This window comes from Atractosteus spatula, chromosome 6, assembly GCF_055471065.1.
Source record: "Atractosteus spatula isolate fAtrSpa1 chromosome 6, fAtrSpa1.hap1, whole genome shotgun sequence".
Classification (NCBI taxonomy): Eukaryota; Metazoa; Chordata; class Actinopteri; order Semionotiformes; family Lepisosteidae; genus Atractosteus; species Atractosteus spatula.
Window position 1 is genome coordinate 42,377,737 of NC_142711.1, and position 15,320 is coordinate 42,393,056.

A 15,320-nucleotide genomic window follows, 5' to 3' on the forward strand; every position below is an offset into this window, starting at 1 on the left:
AGGGAGAAATGGAATACTGGTGTGTATTTTTTTCTTTAAAGTACCGAGACCAGCCATATACTGTATGTTTATGTTAAGATTTCCCTTCAGTGGTAAAATTAGATATGAATATTCAATACTTAAACGGGCACAGTTAAGACATTAAATATACATATACATATTGTATACAGTACAGTTTGCATACGGTAATATGTTTATGTTACGTGATTAAAAAATAAATAAATAAATAAAACTGGAAGGTCCAGCACCAGCTAGATTTGAACACACAACCTGCCAGTTGGTAGTCACGCACCTAGACCAGTAGGCTACAAGACAGCTCGCATGAACAGGCAGGCGAAACAGCCCTACACAGCCCTGCCGCAGTACACGGATATAATCATACCGTTATTAATTTCTTGAGATACGCGATTCCATATTATATTCCCTTTTAATCAAATTCTAAAAGTATGCTTGTTGACTCCGGTATCACGTTAGTTAAAGACTTCGAAGCTTACAATGTTTAGGGAGAAATGGAATACCGGTGTGTATTTTTCCTTGTGATATTTTAAGCTCTAGTTGAATGATAGGTGTCGCATTTTAAATCATTTTCGTAGTTAGAAATTATGAAACGCCCTGTTAAAAGCAAGGAAGTTTTTATGCCCGTCAAAGTAAAACAAAATGCCTGACAAAGTATGGCTTGGACAGATTCCAAGTGCTTGTACAAATGTGCTAAAGAAATTAGACTTTGAGTATACAGCTTGTCCAAAGTCATCCATTATTAATACTATTAGTAATATCTTCAGTAAAGGCTTTGATGCATAAATATTTCTGATAAAGGTAGGTTGTGTACTTTTGTCCAACTGAGCAATCTTGCTTTCATAAAATATACCAACATTTTAATGACTGATGATTAACATACTGTAATACACAGTTCAAAATTAAAGGCTCAAATGCTGTACATGAGAGGTTAAGCTCCCCCTGGCGGTTTTACAAGGCGACGCCGGATAGTTAGTCACGTGACACCACGTTAACTGCGTCATACCGCGTGATACTGCGACACGCCCACCGGGGTATGCCGCGAAATACCTCACTCATTTTGAATGGCTGCATCTGTATATGTCTGGAGTTTGTATGTTCTCCCCATGCTCACGTAGGTTTGCTCCATAGATGAATTGGCTTCTCGGAAAGATATACCCTCTTGAGTCCATTGCTTGCTGGGATAGGCTCTATCTGCTTTGCGATCCTGAATTGGAAGAAGTGGTTAGAAAAAGTGACTGAAATAAAGTTGTTGTTTTTTTGTGGGAATGTAGCGGCTGACTGGAAATCAAAGCAAGATCTCCACCCGCTTGAATTCAAAGAGAGAGATAATGTGAGGGACAAAGAAAAGACAGGAAACAAACGATCTCTTCACCAAGGCTTGCTTCTCAGGTGTGACCGTGGTGGGCCATGACTCAGAGAGCCGTACGCGAGTCTCTCCCTTCGAGGAGGCTGGCTGCTACTCCAGGCAGATAACATACAGACAGGCATCGCTGCTGCAGCTGAGGTCTCTGATTCAGGCCTCTGAATCCTGCACTCAACTCGTCAAAGTAAGTTCAGCCTTCCTCATGCTACACTGAGCGACATGTTATAACTATGCCTGTCAGTTCCCTAGATCACAACGTACAAAAGGTGCAAACTTTTCAGGAGGCGTATCTAGACATCCTTGTTGATTCTTTATAGCTTGCATGTGGACTTTGTAAGAGATTTTTGCAAACAGTGGAGTCAGCATTTTTTATTAAGAGGGCCTCACAGGAAGGCCCATACTGTATGTTTTCAGTTCTCCCCTGCTGGTATTATGATTGAGCTGTAGCAGTGAGTCAAGCTGATTGGCAGCCCAGGTGGGGATGAAAGAAAAGCCATTAGAACCCATTACCAAAAGCATATCCAGGACTGCCTCAAACCTTCCGAATGTTAGAAGTGCCTTTGCCTGTTTGGAGTTTGCACGTACTGTATTACCTGCGTTGGTGTTGGTATTCTCCTGTTACTCTGATCTCCTCCAGCCCCCCCAATACATGCTAACAGAGTGAAGGGACTACACCCCCTCCAAGCAGTTGTCCCTTCAATAGTCCAGACAATCCTTTATTGCTGAAGAATTCTCATAGACCTCCCACAATTCTCTGTGTAGCTGGAATGTCGCCACACCCGGTTTCTGGGAGAGGAGTGGGGCTGGTGGGTATCCTGGGATGGACGCAGGATGAACTCTTGGGGCAGCACATCTACGGACAGTAAGAAATGTGCCTGTGGAGAGAGAGGTAATACTGGTTATTAGGTAATTCTCTACCACTGAAATCAGGGGATTCTTAACTCTTATTGTCGTTTTACCTCTTATTTCTTTTAAGAATCCCTGAACTGTGTTCCAGGCTCATCCAAAAGGGCAGAGAAACACTATGTGTTACTTGACAAATGTGGCTGATACGATTAATAATGTGACAATAATGAAAGCATTTTTAGTGATTTCACAAGTATAAAAGAATGAATTCCATTCATTTGGTATTTTCGTAAGGATGATAAAAAGGATAAAATGATAAAAAGCTTTTCATGTTTCAGTGCAAGTACGTATAGTACATTCTAAACAGCACATAGTGTGCATGCTTAAAATGTTGATAAAATGTTGTGCGTATTTTATATATTTGAAATATACCATATAATTATATAATAGGTACTATTAAAAGCATAATGTGAAAAAAAACTGTACATAGAGTGTGTGCATACATGTGACTCATAGTTGGCTTTATACCGCATATTGTATCTGTAGGTGACTGTGATCTTGGATTGCTGACATGCAACTGCGATGCTAATGACGAAGTGTGGCGTTCAGATGAAGGCTACCTGTCTGACAAGGCCTCCCTGCCCATGAGAGATGTGAGATTAGGAGACACCCGAGACATGCCAATGGAGATGGCCTTCCACACGATTGGAAAACTACGCTGCACTGGACAAAGTAAGGTCATAAAGCAAATGTGATCTGTGAAGTTCTTAACTTCTGATATGTCTTATATTCATTTAGAACTACTAAAATTCATTTCCTTCTCTTTATACCCTAACACTATCACTAACTTTTCTGTAATTCCTACTCAGCACAGGTCACATTGACCTTAGAATACCAAAGAAACATTGTCATATCTTGCCAAAAACATACTCTCTGTCTGATTGCCTATTTTGAGACTGCAGATTTAGTATTATGAAGAGCTTAAGCCACATCTAATGCACAGCTCGGTACAGTACATCAGTCCTGAATAAATATCACAGCTCAGCACAATAGAGAGGAATCACATCATAAAACGGAGTCGTTCATACTTCTTCATTAACAAGTTTGTAACATACTGTATTTTAAGACATTCTCATGATATATGTCAGTCTTGTCAATTAATATATAGAGTAAGTACTGTACATGAAAAAGGAGAGCCCCAGTCTCAGGTAGGTGATTAGAAATTAATTAGCAGATGTATTGTTGTGCAAACCCAACCACTCTTCACAAAGCTGGAAACTGACCCAGCAAACTGCCTCACTCTTTGTTCAGGCAACATTGTTAAATTCGGCAAAGAAAACAGAAGACACATGGTTTCATTTGACTTGGTAATCAATGTCACCATTCAATGCTAAAAATTGGATTCATAATCACTCAGGCAGTTGGGCTAGTTTTTGCTGGGCAACATTTTTTATTCCTCAGTCTCTCATAGTCGTTTCATGTTCCGATTGGAATGTATCCAGGCACAATATGAATTTAAAATTTCAAGCACTCAGGAAAGAGGATTTTAAATATAAACCATTCATAATTGTGTGATTTCAAATTGACTTAAAATTAAAGGGGATCCATAATATTACATCTGATCTTACATGCACAGCTTCTTGTGGATATGCAGTCTAGGTTTCCAGCAGTTGAGGAGTTAATTGCTGAGGAATTCTCTGACTGCATTCCCACAATTAAACTGAAGCACTCCGAGATCTGATTCCCTTTTAAGAGATGTTATTTCATGTTTCCAGCTGTTGAACATTTCTTAAGTGTGAACAAAGAAAGGACTAGAAACTGAGATGTCTTGGTGTTTTCCTTTGTGATCAAACATAACATCTCCATGTGGTTCATTTCTGAAAACAATGGATTATGTCTTTCAGCAAATGTAATTAACAACCTCCATGTTAAAACATGAAATTCCATTGATTCCTTTGAATGTCTTGTTTTTTTATGAGGACAGAAATAACTAAAATAAAGACAAAAAACACTGAATTTAGCAGATTTCAGTTTCAGTTTCAGTTGAACAGTATTCTTGATTAACGACATTAAAAATAGTTTTCTGACGGTACTGTATATTTATTTCTAAATTTGTATTTTATGAGTCGTATACATTGATTGCTAACAATTTGCCATCCATGCGTGATCAGAAATCCTTGTCTGGGCTGTGGCAAGCCGGAGCCTGCCTCCATGGGACACATAACTGCTCTTCTCCTGGACAGGATGTGGCTTGCAATTTAGAGCAACCAGTCCAACCTGCCAATATTTGCTTTAGAAATTCAGCCAAAGCCAGCATCAAACCTCAAATCCTTCATTTGTGAGGCTGTCACGCCTGACATCCCTCCCTAGAGGGTGCTCCACTACTCCTGTTATTGTTATTGTTCTTGTGATTAACCTCCCCAGGTGCACCTTCTTAGGTGTATTATTTAAAGACTAGCTCCTCCAGACCTCGGGGCTCATCATTAGGGTAAGGCGAGGCCCGTCTAGCACCAGGAAACCCTACGTCCATCTCCTGAGGGCATAGGCCTCATCCCCGACACCTCCTGCTTCCTGAGCCCGGGATCTGGAGGATCTCGCCCCATCACCCTTGGACCTCCATGTTTTGTCTGTCCATGTGTTCCCCCCTTCCGGGGATTTTAACCTTGTCGCGTCCCAGGATGGATTCTCGGACTGTGCCCTGACCTGCCTTTGGACCCGTTTGGATTTGGATGCCGTTCTTTGTCTCCCCCGTTCACTGTCTCACAGACTGTCACTATTATTTTGTGCACTGTTAAACCCCTGTGTGTTTCCTTTTACCACGCCTCCTGTTTTCTCCAGCTCTTACCGCAACGCATAGGTTCTACTACAGGACCTGACACGGATCTCAGTCTGTGTTCGTGACAGAGGCATCACATCTGTCAGAGGAACAGCCCGGCTAGCTCAGTCGGTAGAGACTCTTAATCTCAGGGTCGTGGGTTCGAGCCCCACGTTGGGCGGATCATGTGGTTTTTAGCCAGCAGCCATATCACCCTGCAACTCACAACTGGCAGCCCACTGAAGCTAAGCAGGTGTGAGCCTGGTCAGTACCTGGATGGGAGACCTCCTGGGAAAAACTAAGGTTGCTGCTGGAAGAGGTGTTAGTGGGGCCAGCAGGGGGCGCTCACCCTGCGGTCCATGTGGGTTCTAATGCCCCAGTATGGTGACGGGGACACTATACCGTAAACAGGCGCCGTCCTTCGGATGAGACGTAAAACCGAGGTCCTGACTCTCTGTGGTCATTAAAAATCCCAGGGTGTTTCTCGAAAGGAGTAGGGGTGTAACCCCGGCGTCCTGGCCAAAATTCCCATTGACCCTTACCAATCATGGCCTCCTAATAATCCCCCTCTATGAATTGGCTACATTACTCTGCTCTCCTACCCACTGATAGCTGATGTGTGGTGAGCGTTCTGGCGCACTATGGCTGCCGTCGCATCATCCAGGTGGAGCTGCACATTGGTGGTGGTGGAGGGGAGTCCCCATTACCTGTAAAGCGCTTTGAGTGGAGTGTCCAGAAAAGCGCTATATAAGTGTAAGCAATTATTATTATTATTTTTATTATCTGACTTTGCCAGGATAGGTCCTTGCTCTATCTGATGCTGAATATTAATAGACGCCTTAATTTCATTGTGTCTACTGTGATGCTCAAACTACAGGGTTATCTGCAAAGATACTCAATAGTATTAATTTTTAAAACTTTCCAGTCTCTCACATGCAGGCCTCGACTCTCCTTTTACAGCACTGCCTGCCAGTGAAACTTATTTCTGCAGTGGTCAGAGCACACCTCTGTCTGATGCATTGAGAGTTATGTACTGAACATAACTGTTGTACTGTATTTGTTAGAAGGGTGATATCCTGTCTTTACAGGGTTCTAGCCCATGCTGTAAAAAAGGTTACACTGCAGTTGTTAAATATGCCATATGGATTTTACTGTAAATTGACAAGAGCTAGGGCAAAAAAGCATGCCGTTATTGCCCTGTTGTCCATCAACCATTTTCTAACTGTTTCTTCCAAATCAGAGTCACGGGGGAGCAAGAGCCTACCCCAGCAAGCAATGGGCACAAGGCAGGATACACCCTGGACAGGACACCAGTCCATTGCAGGGCACACACAGACACAGACACGCACACACTCACACCAGGGCCAGTCTTCCCAGAAACAAATTAATGTAGCAGATTTATTTAATTAAAGGCCCCAGTATTGCAAGGCAGCAATACTCACCACTGTACCGCTGTGCCACTCTTTAGCACCCAGCTGAATAAAAGATAAAAGCCTTCCTTCTGCTCTCTTAACTATCTGTGTTGACATCGTGCAGAGACCTTGGATCCAGTGCTGGAGTCTTGTGCAGCTCTGAAGGAGGCTGGCTTTGTGGAGTCAAGGCGATACATCATTGACCCAGATGGGCCAGGACAGGGGCTCTCCCAGTTCGAGGTGTACTGTGATATGGCTTCTGACCCACTGACAGGTAAACTGAAGGCTAATAGAGGCAACACATCGCACCTAGCATTCTTGGATGACTTTTCACCTGTTCTTTTCATATCTAGCTACTCCAGTCACAGGTAAGAGTTCCCAGTTTTAAACCATTCCCTGCTTAATTTCCTTAAAGGATATTTTTAATTCTAACCATTGTTCTTACATCTGCCTGCTAACCTGCTTTGTTAAAAAGCAAGTAAAGGCCAATGATAGTGAATAAAAGTGCAGGGTTATATACATACATACTGTATAAAGTATATACATTTTTTACTGTAGATATAATATTATTGCAGAATATTATTTTATTCACATAAATTGGGGGCTGATAAATATGGATGATACAACTTAAATCTGTATATTTATTTTTTAGTATGGTTCAGAAAAACAAAACTACTTTTTCAATAAATCAGCAATTGATTTATAGCTCAATATAGCCAAATTAATTAAATGAGCAATTAAATTAGATCTATAAATCTGTTTTCTGCAGTGAAATTTTAATAGTTTGGAACTTGTTTGAAGCATGTTGTGAAATTGTACTTTTTTGACACTTCGGTATGACATAAAATATGCTTCAATGCCAGAATAAATAATCATGGAACAAATGCTCACAGTGGACAAGTTGTGATTATAGGAATGTTATATATCAGTTGGGTAGCTGCGTCAGCATGCGTAGGCTACAAAGGAACAAGTAAAGGTTTATTCCATGCTTAAAGAGAGGAAAGGAAACACAACGTTTCAGCTGTGGAGCTTTCTTCAGGTGTAAGAAAGATAGGCTGATGCAGCTACCCACCTGATAAATGAAATTTCTATAATCACAACAAATCAGCAGAAGGTGCGCTATTTTGTTGACTATAAATCCTCACATGCCATGGTTAGAGGGTCATATTTTAAAAACGGTACAGTAAATTTTCTTATACTTCAGTATATTGAGAGTTGGTTATATTGTGTGTCACACCACAGTGTCAGAATTGTGAGACGTTTTTATAATCGGAGGGGAGGGCCATAGCAATACAGCAGAAAGTGCAATCACCTTTTCCCAGTGCAAGTTCGTGTTATTGTGAGTTTTTAAAATGGGTTTGCGATTTTCTGAAATATATTCCATACAAAAATACAATTTGGACAGTCGCTATTTATTTGGATATCCCCTTTCACTGAGGATGTCTACAGTATACCATCTGGATTAGTACTGACCAAAGAGAGCTATCTACAGGCGAAAGGCGGCATAACATCACTGCAGCAGCATTTAAGGTGGAACGAAAAACGCGCATAAGAAGCTGGCAACTTCAGCCTCGTAAGATATTTTGAGAGAGAGCTTTTTTAATTTGAATCAGAAGCATTTTCTTAGCAATATTAGGAACTGCACTCCATTTAGTATTGTCCGGATTCTACCTTGTGTTGGTGTTGGGAGGACCTAAACCTCCTAACCCACATTTTATTTCAATTTCTGAAGTACATTTTTGTACTTTGTGAGCACTTATCCTCTGGATCTGGATTTTACTGTGTTTAGCAAATTTTTGCTGATTCTTTGAGCACTCTTAGTGCTTAAATATAAATAAAACTGGATTTTGCCATCTCACTTTCACGATACAATTTCCTGATTCTTTATTTTGTTGATGGGTATCATAGTACTATGATTCTTTTACCATTTGTGTACATTGTCTCTACCACAATGTGACTCCTCTGAGTTTGCGCTACCTTGTGCTGTCCCTGTGCTTGCTGCTAGAACACTAATGCAGGTGTATCTGTGATCTTGCTGGGCTGTGTCCTCCTGACTCAGGTATCACAGTGGTGAGTCACAACAGTGGGCACCACATGCATGTGGCTCCTTGCGAAGAGAAAGGCTGTTACAGGAAAGAGCTCCAATACGAAGCAGATCTCTCTCAGCTCCACGCCTTAACACAAGTGTCCAGGTCCTGCCAGCAGTATGTCAAGGTGAGCTGGGAGCAGGGAGTGGGACAGAAGACTATCTGATTCTCATTGCTCCTCCATCAAATGCGTTCCACAGCTGCACAGCTGTTAAACTCCACCTTGCAAACGTCTGCTGTAGAATGTTTTCAAAATAACATTGAGAAGTCAAAATAGCTCTTTCCTGAAGTCTGCATCAGAAGTTATGATGAGGTTGGTATTTTTCTTTAATTGACAGGTTATGGAGAGTTTAGTATTTCATAGACCTCATTTGCACAAACTCTACCCAGTTACAGTAAGGCCAAGACTTATCTAGACTGAACATTAGCAAGAAACACAATTGTTAAACTTTCTTCATTTGCCTGTATAAAATATCCACAAATCTTGTCATTAGATTTCACCGGCATGTGTGATAAATATTCGTGTTCAGAATCGTTTGTGTTAGCCGTTGTACTGTGGACAGGATTAAACTGGATTAAACTGCTTTGAACTAGTGGCCCCTGGGGAAACGCAGAGCCTGAACCTTGTTCTTCATCCTGCAGCTGGACTGTCGGCACACCCGCTTCGTTCAGTCTGGCTGAGGCTGGTGGGTCTCATGGGACGGGCAGAAGATGCTGGACTGGGGAGGAGCTGAGAGGAACAGTGGGAGCTGTGCGTGTGGCATGACAGGTGACTGAGCCCGCCATCTTGTGCTTCTGTCCACAGTCAGCCTGACGGACAGCTCTCACTCATTGCAGAGTCTGCATGTTTGGTGTGGTTAATTCATATGGATTCATTTTTCCATGGATCTGTTTGTGGCAAACGGGTGTTTGCTTTAATTTATATAATGCTCATTAGAACATAAGAACATAACATAAGGCCCATCTAGCCTGTTGCTGGTGGCGAACTTATCTAAAAACCTCATCCAGCCACCATTAATAAATCAATTAATGAAAAATTATTTTTTCATTTAAGGGGGGGTAATCCAATGTGAAACAAAAATCACATTTTCTGAGAATCTGGAGTTCAGAATGTAATAGATCATTATATGATAGTTATATGATCCAAAAATGTTCATAGTTCCACACTACTAATCCCAGAATGTAGTAATAGGCGAAGTATAATAATACCCAAAGTATAGGCGGGAGCCCTGAGTCAAGAATATAATGTCTACTCCTCAAAGCTGGCCTAAATTGCAGAGTGGAAAACCCATTTAAAATCCTGCATGGAGTTTCACAAAGCATTTAAGTGATACTGCAGATGTGTCAACAGATCATGTGGTGAGGTGGAATGAAACTGAACCTTTTTGGTCTAAATGCAAAGAGTTATAACTATAAAAAACTCAGCACAGTGCATTACCTAGTCATGGGTGCCATAACAAACAAGAGCAAACAAGCTTATGTAGCCCATGTGGTAATTAGTAGTTAATTGATCCAACGATCTCATCGAGCTGTTTCTTGAAAGAGCCAGTACTTGGATGGGGAGTCAAATACAGTTTCAAAAGAAAACCTGCCTCAGTTTGCTAAAGACCATAAAAAGGGCAACACATCACTTTTCAGCAGGACATTGGCCCATATTACAAAGCCAAAGCTACACTGGAGTGACTTAAGAAGAAAAAACGCATTGTGCTTGGGTGGCCCAGTCAGAGAATCTTTGGAAGGACTTGTAAACTGCTGCCCATGAGCGATACTCAATAAAATGGGACATTGTAAGCAAATCTACAAAAAGAGTGAGTAAAAACTGCAAAAACTGGTGCGCAAACTTACCTAAGACTTGTGTAATTGCTACCAAATGTATGTACACCAAATACGGAGCTCACAGGTCTGAATGCTTCTGCAATCAACATTTTTTCAGCTCTCTGTTTTTTTCTGACATTTACTATGTTATCTTACCCTTAAAAGTTTTCCGTTTGAACTCCCAGGTTTTGAGTAACGTATTAATTTTACCATGCGTATGCACCAGGAGGGCACAGTGGTGCAGTGGTCAGCATTGCTCCCCCACGGCGCTCAGTGCAGAGTTTCAGTGTTATCTGCGTGTACGCATGGGTTTTCTCGGTGCTCCGATTCCCTCCCACATTCCAAAGACTTACTGGTAGGTTAATTGGATTCTGGGAACTTTGGCCCTGGTGTGAGCGTGTATATGTTTAAGTCTGTGTGTGCCCTGTGATGGACCGGCATCCTGTCCAGGCCTTGTATCTGTTGCATGCTGGGACTAGGCTCTGGCTCCCCTGCACCCCTGTATTAGATAAAGTGGTTAGAAAATAGCTGGATTGATGTATGCATCAGTGTTATTTCACAAAGTGATACACCATAGGAAGGGTCTGAATACTTTTGCAAAGCACATTATACCTGCATAAGGTTAAGCAGGCATTAGAGATCAGATTCTTTTAAAAGGAAATACCTTTATTCGTAATTTCAATATTCAAACGTAGCTTAACAGAAATATGGCTTCTGGGCCTCTACAAAAGTGGAGTGCCTTAGGATACCATTCTTTAAATGCTGTTGCATTTTTTTCAGGTTCAGTGTTATAATAATAATGCTTTTATTATTAGCTACTGAAAATTGTTTGACATCCAAATTTGTCTTACCGTATTTGTATTGCAGAACCTAAGAATTAGACTAATGTAAATGTGTAGATTTTGCAACAAGATAGCATACTTCAGTTTCACGTCATGGTAGATCTTTTGTTTTTCATTTTTTATAATGCCCTAATTAGAATTGCAATCTAACTGCCCTGGTATCGTCCACAGGTACATGCTTTGGAATGGGGTGCCTGTGTAATTGTGACAGCAATGATCACGTCTGGAGGATGGATGAGGGTTTTCTCAGAGACAAAAACTCGCTGCCTGTGAAGGCCATGCACTTTGGGGACACTAAGGATGCCCCTCTAGAAATGGCCTTCCACACTGTAGGAAAACTGACCTGCAAAGGGAAAAGTAAGGTTTGTTTTCCTATTTTTTCATATTTTTTCTAGTGTTTTGTTTATGTCATGCTAGTGGCATGGTGGTGCAGTGGATAGCATCGTAACTTCACAGCACTTGGGGCTTGGGTTCAATTCCTGAGGCGCTATGTGTGAGGAGCTTTTATGTTTCCATTGGTTTCCTTTGGGTCCAGTGTCCTCTCACAGTCCAAAGACATACTGATAGGTTAATTGGCTTTTGGGAAAATTGGCCCTGGTGTGAGTGTGTGCATGTCTGTGTCTGTCTGCGCTGCGATGGACTGGTATCGTGTCCAGGGTGTACCCTGTTTTGCACCTGTTGCTTGCTGGGATAGGCTGCAGCTCCCTTGTGACCCTGTATTGGATAAAGCGGTAAGAAAATGGATTGATGTTCATGTCATATTTAATATAATTTTTTGGGAACATCAGCAGCTTTAAATACTGAATTATTTCAGCAATATCCATCTCAGCGATGTCAGAGCCAGGGCATCTCTTTACTGAGTTCTGCTTTGGCATATGAACTAGAGGTGTGGATTAGTAGAATTCTACTCTCGGGCACCATCGTAGCACACTGGTCAGTACTGGGGGAGTTCCATTTTGGACCTGGGGTGCCTCTGGATGAACTGGTTTCCTCCCACAGTCCAAAGACGTACTGGTAGGTTAATTGGCTTTTGGTTAAACTAGCCCTGGTGTGAGTATGTGCGTGTCTGTGTTTGCTCTGCAGTGGACTGGCATCCCATCCAGGGTGTATTTCAGTGCTTGCTGGGATAGGCTCTGGCTTCCCCACGATCCTAAATTGGATTAAGCCATTAGAAAATGAATGGATAACACATCTCTCTACCACTTTGGGCTGGATGAGCTTGAGTTCTATACAATGTGGCATCCTTCATCATGGTGCTTAATCTCTGCTTGTATACAGTATGTGTATTAGAAACATCTGAAAAGATCTGGCAAATGTGATAATTTGCACATTTAAGGATCATGCATAACAATACATCAATATAAGGAAATGACAAGTTAATTCGTTTTAATTTACTGATGCAGGAACATCTAATATTGATAATGTGAACAAAATAAGTTGCACAGTGATCCTATTTGACCTACTGTACCTTTTTTCTACTGAGGATCAGAAAAGGCAGACACTAGCTTTCTATTAGCCAGAACCTAAGATTAAGACTGAATCATGTTGCTTTGATGACTTTCTTTTCTGATTTCATTTCAGTCTCAAGCACATCACCGAGCATCTAAACCCAGGCATAAAAGGACAACAAATACAGTTATTGGAGAGAGGGCATACCAAAGATTATTGGAAATTCTATGCCGACTTGCCTGAGAAACCAGTTGATTGTGGTTTGTTATAGAGCTTTTAGGCAAGACCTGCTGACATGCAAAGGATTACTCTTGAGACAAGAAATTCAAAGATGACCCATTTGAATTTTTAGATGAGAGGAAAGATTCACATAAGGATACTGCTGCACTGACTACAGGCATAGAAGGAGCTACTCTGGTATTTAGACCTGGCAAGCTGCATTTCTGCACCAGTTAACAGGCATCACTAAGAACTATTCAGCTTCCACCTTCAGGAGCTCTGGGTAGAAAAGACAGAAGGATTTTTAAAATGTGATGAGTCACAGACAATGATTATCAGTGAGTTGTGGATGCAAGGAATGTTTAAGAATAGCATTGGGGAACTACTGAACCAGTACTGCAGCACAATACACATTGGAGAGTATATGTGCAAAATTCCTAAAGTTTAAAAACCAATGCACTTTTGGTTTGTCGAAAGTTAGGGCACATATATAATATTTTGTGTTCTCATGCATACATTATTTTATAAAATTGTTAATCAATTTGGTTAAAAAAAAAGTATTGAAAATATTTCTGATTTTTCACTCATTTCTCTGTAAGGTGGCAAATGATATCCTCATATGAAATATCGATGCATACAGTTACCAGTATAGTAACACTGAGTTATACCAAAACAAGGTAGTTATGGTCATTTTCAACACTTGGTAGTCCTGTGACCTTTACACAATGTGAAATGTCAGATAAAAGTCACAAGTAGCTGCGGTGACATTTATACAAGCTCATTTCAGTAGTGTTTCATTCCTTCCCAGAGAAGGTACAATGCGTAATCTTATAAGAAGCTGTTACTGTAGTGCCACTAACGTGAACTTGCCACAGAAGTAAGATGGGTTAGAAGAGGTATTGTCCAGAATAAAATTATCAATGTTATGTATTTCTTAAGGACAAATTAAGAATAAAAAACTGAAGAATGCTTGTGTGTTGTTATTTCTGGCACAGTGGAAATAATATGTATGAAATAATACCCGAACAAGGATTGTACTGTTTGATGTATTTAATGCAGAGCTATTTCACCCACTTTCCTTTATATTTTTCAAACAGTTCACATCATTATAACTTTTACTCTGTTATACAATACACAAATAAACACAAGTCAGTACACATCATCTCTACATGACTTCCATCGGTTTGTAACAATCCCAACATAGTTCATTTATCTCCTAACAAAACCCAGCACCAACTACATATGTTTGACCATTAAAAAGTATATGGCCTTTCCTTTATGATCTACTTTTCATTGTAAAAAGTTTGATATTTCTGATGTTCCCAGGGTTTTCATATTTTATTAGAAATTCCCTGAAGGCTTCTTATGTGATGAGAAAGGACTTTTAGCATGTAGTAACTTTGGCATTATGGTTGTCTTCAGGTTTTTTGGTTACGCAAGTTATCATTGAGGTATATTTCTTTTTCTTTATAATGTCCAGCTATTTTTCTTCAGTTAGGAACAGCAGAATGTAAGAAATTAGACAGTGGACTCATACAGTTGCCACTGAGAGAGTTAACACTGCAGTCTTACAGGAATACAACCAAACCAAGGGTCGCTGTTACAAGACCTGATCTTTGACCCTCCCCCATCTCTACAGTACTTCACAAATCATGTTCCTTTTACAGCATTAGAGACTAACTTGAGTTATTGTGCAGCACAGAAAGCTATTAAAATACGTTTCTAAAAAGAAAACAATTTAAAAAACTAAGAACAGTTTTTTTCCATTACAACATTAGTTTATTCAGTTCAACTAGCCATTTATCAACATCACCCTATACTGTAGCAAACTACTGATTACATGACCCAAATAATTCAAATATTAGCATCACACAAAATGTAAATTTACCCAAATTCAGCTTCTAAATGTAAAACAATGACTATGATACTGTGAGGTGAAATCTGACACTTAGCAATGTTAGCAGTGTTTGCAACTCCCCTTACCTTCCTCAGAAGGTCTGGAATGATGTACAAGTATGTAGAAATGTCGGTATTTACCTAGCAGTCCTTAAACAAGGGGGAGAGTAAACATGGAGGAAGACACTGATAAACTCAGTGTGAGGAATTTACTCAGGTTAATTAACTCCACTGTATATCATTAGGACCACCATATTAAAGAATAAACATTGAACAGTGCCAGGGCCATTCCTAAGGAGGTCATTAAGACGATCTCCATTGGAATGGATCACAACATACAGTGCATACAGGAACAGAGAGGGAGTAAGAGAGAAAAGACAAAAGAAGGGAGAAAACAAGTGGCTGAATGATGGGAGAGCTCTGTTTTAACCAGACTGGGTTACCAGACAGGTCATCTGAAAGCTGAATAGTATATTGAATTATGAGCATTATTATGAAACAACTTGATGTCTTATCTATTTGAAGAAATGTTGACATCTTATATAAGATAAGATAAGA

The 15,320-nt window shown here is 40.5% G+C and overlaps 1 protein-coding gene across 4 annotated transcripts in view; it reads left to right on the plus strand.

Annotated features, from left to right (window-relative positions):
- Positions 1 to 13,833, plus strand: part of LOC148832911 (neurexin-4-like) — a 31,593-nt gene extending 17,760 nt beyond the window's left edge. For 3 of the 4 annotated variants that reach the window (XM_088919746.1, XM_088919747.1, XM_088919744.1), the window contains 8 exons: positions 1,408 to 1,565; positions 2,144 to 2,270; positions 2,774 to 2,959; positions 6,579 to 6,728; positions 8,514 to 8,668; positions 9,184 to 9,310; positions 11,370 to 11,555; positions 12,780 to 13,833. In XM_088919746.1, the coding sequence (XP_088775872.1) occupies positions 1,408 to 1,565; positions 2,144 to 2,270; positions 2,774 to 2,959; positions 6,579 to 6,728; positions 8,514 to 8,668; positions 9,184 to 9,222 (815 nt within the window). In that variant the 3' untranslated portion in view covers positions 9,223 to 9,310; positions 11,370 to 11,555; positions 12,780 to 13,833. Of the gene's footprint in view, positions 1 to 1,407; positions 1,566 to 2,143; positions 2,271 to 2,773; positions 2,960 to 6,578; positions 6,729 to 8,513; positions 8,669 to 9,183; positions 9,311 to 11,369; positions 11,561 to 12,779 lie in introns of all 4 variants that reach the window. The other variant, XM_088919745.1, reaches the window with a different exon arrangement.
- The last annotated feature ends 1,487 nt before the right edge of the window (positions 13,834 to 15,320 follow it).